Source organism: Corvus brachyrhynchos, unplaced genomic scaffold, assembly GCF_000691975.1.
Source record: "Corvus brachyrhynchos isolate BGI_N302 unplaced genomic scaffold, ASM69197v1 scaffold150, whole genome shotgun sequence".
Taxonomy (NCBI): domain Eukaryota; kingdom Metazoa; phylum Chordata; class Aves; order Passeriformes; family Corvidae; genus Corvus; species Corvus brachyrhynchos.
In genome coordinates this window covers 1,930,357-1,936,136 of record NW_008236162.1, presented here as the reverse complement: position 1 = coordinate 1,936,136, position 5,780 = coordinate 1,930,357, and the positions used below count along the sequence as shown (strand labels likewise).

The following is a 5,780-nucleotide window of genomic DNA, read 5'->3' as shown; positions in this document are numbered from 1 at the left end:
GGACCCCCGAGTATCACGGCATCACTGGTACCGTGGGATTTTCAGCCCTGCCTGCCAGCCCTCTGGTGCTGTGGGAGCCCTGGCACTGTGCGACCCCCCCCCCAGCCCTGTGTGAGGCACTCTTTGGTGCTTCGGAACCCCCGGTGCCGCCTGTGAGACCCCCGGAACTGCAGAACCTCTGGGTACCATGGAACTCCTCACTGTAGGACCCCCGGGTGCCACAGGACCCCCAGCCCTGCCTGTGGGGGCTCTGGCACTGCAGGACCCCCGGTGCTGTGAGACCCTTGGCACTGCAAGACCCCCGGTGCTGTGGGACCCCTGGCACTGCAGGACCCCTGGTGCCGTGGCAGATGTGGGATCCTGTCCTGGACATCTCCCCACATCCCTCAGGGAGGGATTGGGGAGCGCTGCCCCCCAGAGTGGGCACTGCCAGCATTGCCCCCGTTTCCCAAAGGGGCCCCAGCATCTCCAGCAGCACCGGTGCGGAGACACACATGGTCTCCATGGAGACCAGCTCCCCTAATCCTGCTCAAAACGATGCCGATTTTGGGCAGGCCCGAGGGGGGGATCTTGGGGCCCCACATTCCAGCGCCAGCTGCCTGAACCCCCCCTTGCCAGGCCTGTCCATCCCGGGGGTCCGGGGGCTGCTCGTGGCCGGGGCTCCCCACGCAGCGGTGCCGGCTGAGTCACAGCAGTGCTCATTTACACAGTGACTAACGAACCCCACACAGGGCTGAGCTGGCAGGGACCCCCCAAAATCCTTGCATGCCCCCCAAACCACAGCCCCACAGCTGGCTCACCCCGAACATCCTCCGGACCCCCTCGCAAGCCAGAGAGGCCAAAACCACCCGAAATCTCTCGGCAGTGCCACTGGTGAGCAGGGATCCGGGGGGCAGGGATGCCAAGCGGGGTGCCAGCGCTCTGGAGCAGACCCCGTGTCCCTTGTCCCCAGCCTGGAGTCAGCTGGGCTCCGCTCAGTCACATATGGCCAAGTGGCACTGCCAATTCCAGCACGGAAAAAGCGCCGGCGTGTTGAAATGGATCCTGTCAGGGTGGCAGGGCTGGAGGCAGATGCTGCCTCCAGGATTGTCCCCAGGGTTGTCCCCCAAGATCTGGGGCCATCCGTCCCAGGACTGTCCTCCAGGATTGCTCTCAGGATTATTCCCCAGCATTTGGGGACAACTGTTCCCCAGGACTGGCTCCGGGACTGCCCTCTGCACCTCAGGATTGTCCCTGAGGATTTTTCCCTGACCAGGATTGTCCCCAGGATTGTCCCCAGCATCCACACTGGACTGAGCAGCCAGAGCAGAGCCAATTCCGTGATGCTGCTCCCCCTCTGCCCACATCCCACAGCCACCGATGCCTTGCTGAGGGACACCCGTGTCCCCAGGCCCTGCTGGGTGTCCTTGGGGACGCTCCTCTCCCCCAGCAGGCCCCAGTGCAGAACCAGTTGGCACCATCTGGGCACCGCCGCGCCTCGCCAGCCGAGTCTCCCGAGCTTCACCAACAAAATCCCACTGGCATTGATCCCCTCATGATTTCTCCTGTTGAAACAGGAGTGAAAACCCTCCCAGGGAGGAGATGCATCCCAAATTGGTGGCAGTGACAGTGGGGGACTGCTCTGCAGCCAGCTTGCCCTGCTGCCCTACCTGCTCCCGCCAGCCCAGTACTTTTCCAGCTATGGATACCATATGCTCCGTCCCCATCCCATCAAATCCCAGCTCCAACTCGCCTTTGAGCCCGAGCCAACGGCCCCGAGTCCACCTGTCCTGAACTAATTCTGTTTGGGGACGCGGTGTTCCGCGGACTTTCGATAGATCCCGGCCACAATGGCCCAGCCGGGCAGCGGCTGCTTGTTTGGGGCAGCCCTACCCAAAACAAACCCGGGGGCACTGCCAGGGCTGGGCTCCCCCAGCCCACAGCACCATCCCTGCCTGCCAGCTCCATCTTCCCGCCCATTCCATTAAAACCCAAAGGAATCTCATCTTTTCTAGCTGGAAAACAAAGCCCAAAACGGGAAGGAAGTGCTGTTCACGCCTCACACCAGCTCCAAAATCTCCCCCTTTCATCTCCATGTGGCCACTTCAAAGCCCCCAGCCAGGGAAATATTTGCCTCCCTTGGCTTGGCCCGGGCCCGTGGGTGGAGAGAAGAATTTGGTGTTGAATGTTACAGCCCTGCGAGCTCGGGACATGTCCCGGCGTCAGGAGACACCCGGCCCCGGGAGCGCGGCCAGGCCGTGCCATGGGAACTCGCCCGCCCCGGGAGGAGGCTGGGGAGGCTCTGCTTGGGTCAAAGCCACGGAGGTGCTCAGGAGCAGCGTCCTTCCCTTTCCCAGAGCTGGTCCCTTCCCATCTCCTCGTGGCGCTGGACGGTGTCACTGTCACACACTCCAGGGCCAAAAAATACGGAAAATGATATGGTTTTGCCTTGGGATGGTGGGTTTGATCCAGGGAGAAACAACCCCAAAGTCACAGCCCCCTGCACGGGGCCAGCTGATCCCAGTCCCACCCCATCCAGCCCTTTCCTGGAGGGATGCACCTCCAGCCTCATCCCCCTCCTGGAGAGGTACCCACAGAAAAGGCTGGAAATAGAAATTCCATCGAGGAATCAGCTCAGGGAGGCATGGAGGGAGGGAAACCCGGGCAGAATTCCCACGCCAGCTCTCACCCGGGATGGGGATGCTCCCGGCAGCCCCCTGGCTGCCCTTCCCAGCCAGGTGCCTGCAGGTGAGCAGCTGCTGAGCTGACTCAGGGCTCCGGGTGCTATTCCTGGCTCGCCACTGACTCATTACCTTGGGCAAATCACATCCCTTTTCCATTTTATTTCAGCCACTTCCATGGGGAAACGCTTCCCAGAGCTCCTGAGCCAGGGGGGCACACACAGCCCGAGCCCAGGCTTGGCACAAACATTCCAAGCTCTCCTCCCAGCATCCCTCCCCGGGGGTGGAAGGATACAGCCAGTGCTGGGAAAAAGAGGGATGCGGCTCCCATGGAGGCTGGCAGGGAGGGAGGGAGGGATGTGAGCTGCATCCATCTGGGACCAGCTTTAGTCCAGCCTACGGGAGATGCATCAGCTTTGTTGTGACGCTGCCTTTTTGGGTGTTAAAAACGGGATTTCACTCGGTTTTCCCAACAAACTCCTCACCTGAAGAGAGGCAGGGCAGATAGATGGGAAAGCAAGCAGAGGATTCCCGAGGAAGAAGAGGGATAAGGATGGAGAGTCTCACAAACAGCCCCAGCAATGACACCCTCATCTCCGGGTGCTCTGAGTGCACCTCTCCCAACGTCCTCCTCCTCGCCCCAAATTCCTTGGGAATCGGACCGAGCGAGGAGAAGCCAGAGGAGCAAAGCCGCTCCCTGAGGAAACTCACGGATCACAAAACCCCGGAGAGGGCAGACAACATTCGGGTTTCAAGGTCTCACCCACGGCGGGGGTCCGCAGGGGGAAAAGGGCCAGCGAGACTCTGCGGTGGCTCCGGGAATTCTGGTTATTCCGGGCTGGAACAGGGAGCCCCACGCCCGATTGCTAAGGGAACAGCAGGAACAGCATCCCCAGCACCCACCCTGCGGCGCAGGGAGCATCGGCACCATCTGGTAGGTGAATCAGCCTGCAGACAACTCGCTGGCAGCTCGGCAGAGAGGCCCCCCCAAGTCGGAGGTGAGATGGAACACGTGCTCCCGGCACCTCCCGGCAGCCCCCCCGCAGCGCACCTGGGTCCCTGCGGCACCTCCCGGCCCCAAAATGCCGCAGGAAAGCGCCCACGGCGCGGGCAGCGCCCGGTTCCGCCCTCATCCCGGCCTTGGAGCGCCCCGGGAGCTGCGGTGTGGGATGGCAGAGGTTCTCAAAGCCTGGTGAGATCCCAACCCTGCCCCTCTGCAGCCTAAGGCAAAGGGAGGAGGAGGAGGAGGAGCGGCAGCACGTTCCCGGAGGAAGCTGGAGGATGGAAATGAAACCCGGGGCTTATTCAGGACTCCTCTTCCTGCAAATCTTTGGTGTGGAGACGCCCCAGGAGCCTCTTCTCCGCTCACCAGGAGCCACAAGAGACCTTCAGATGAGCCCAAACACCTCAAACCACATCCAGCCCTGAGCTCAGGACTCCACGTCCAAGTTGGCATTCCCAGATGGATAAAGCCATGGAATTCCAGTGGATAATGAACAGGCAGGGCTGGAACTGTGGGACAGGACTGACCCAGCTACGAGGAGGGGACAGCATCTCACCTGCGCCCGGACCAGCGACTCGAAGCTGGGTTTGAAGTAATCGATGCGGCTGCTGTAGAACTTGGGCATCTCCTCCAGGAGCTGCTTGTTCTTGGCCTCAAAGTCCTCCTTCACCGGGCGCAGCTCCTCCCGGGCCTGCGGAGGGACACGGCGGGGGTCAGAGTCCTGGGAAAAGGATCCTCCTGGCATGGAGGCGCCCCAGAACAATGGGGGGCTTTGCAGTGACCAGCCACAGGATCATCCAACAGAGCCTGGTGGGACCCAAGTGACCAATTAACAGAGCCTGGTGGGACCCATGAGACCATCCACAGAGCCTGGTGGGACCCAAGCGACCAATTAATGGACCTTGGTGGGACCCAAGTGACCATCCAATGGACCCTGGAGGAACCCAAATGACCAATTAATGGAACCTGGAGGGACCCAAGTGACCGCCCAATGGGGACCCAAGTGACCATCCAAACCATCCACAGAGCCTGGTGGGACCCAAGCGACCAATTAATGGACCTTGGTGGGACCCAAGTGACCATCCAATGGACCCTGGAGGAACCCAAATGACCAATTAATAGAACCTGGAGGGACCCAAGTGACCATCCAATGGACCCTGGTGGGACCCAAGTGACCATCCACAGAGCCTGGTGGGACCCAAGTGACCACTCAATGGATCCTGGTGGGATCCAAGTGACCATCCATGGTGGGATCCATGAGACCATCCACAGAGCCTGGTGGAACCCAAATGACCACTCAATGGACCTTGGTGGGACCCAAGTGACCACTCAATGGAGCCTGGTGGGATCCAAGTGACCATCCAATGGACCCTGGTGGGACCCATGAGACCATCCACAGAGCCTGGTGGGACCCAAGTGACCATGCAATGGAACCTGGTGGAACTCAAGAGACCATTCAATAGACCCTGGTGGAACCCAAGTGACCATTCAGTGGAACCTGGTGGAACCCAAGTGACCATTCAATGCACCCTGGTGGGATCCAAGTGACCACTCAATGGAACTTGATGGAACCCAAGTGACCACTCAATGGAACCTGGTGGAACCCAAATGAGCACTCAGTGGAACCTGGTGGGACCAAGTGACCACTCAATGGAACCTGGTGGGATCCAAATGACCAATTAATGGACCCTGGTGGAACCCAAATGACCACCCAACGAAACCTGGTAGAACCCAAATGACCTCCCAATGGAACCTGGTGGAACCCAAGTGACCATTCAATGCACCCTGGTGGGATCCAAATGACCACCCAACGGACCCTGGCAGAACCCCATCTCTGACCCTGGAAAGCCACAGGACACCCAGAGAGGTTGTGTCTTCTCTCCTTTGGAAAAACACGGCCAAAACCCAGTCCCAGAGCTCAGTCAGGCTGGAGAACGTCCCTGGCCACATCCACGTCCCCTCACCCCGCGATTCCCGGGAGCGTCGCTCCAGGATCCTGCCCCCACCATCACCGTGACCTTCAGCTCAGTGCATCCAAGTGGCTCCTTTAAAGAGAGCGTGGGGAGAACGGGAAATGTCTCCGGGATGGTGTGGAAAAGGGCAGGAGGGGGTGGGCT

The 5,780-nt window shown here is 60.4% G+C and overlaps 1 protein-coding gene across 1 annotated transcript in view; it reads right to left on the bottom strand.

Annotated features, from left to right (window-relative positions):
• The window catches only part of BIN3 (bridging integrator 3), a 32,264-nt gene that overhangs the window by 1,395 nt on the left and 25,089 nt on the right, over positions 1–5,780 (bottom strand). Inside the window, exon 8 of the mRNA XM_017732372.1 lies at positions 4,220–4,354. Within this exon, the coding sequence (XP_017587861.1) occupies positions 4,220–4,354 (135 nt within the window). The remainder of the gene's footprint in view (positions 1–4,219; positions 4,355–5,780) is intronic.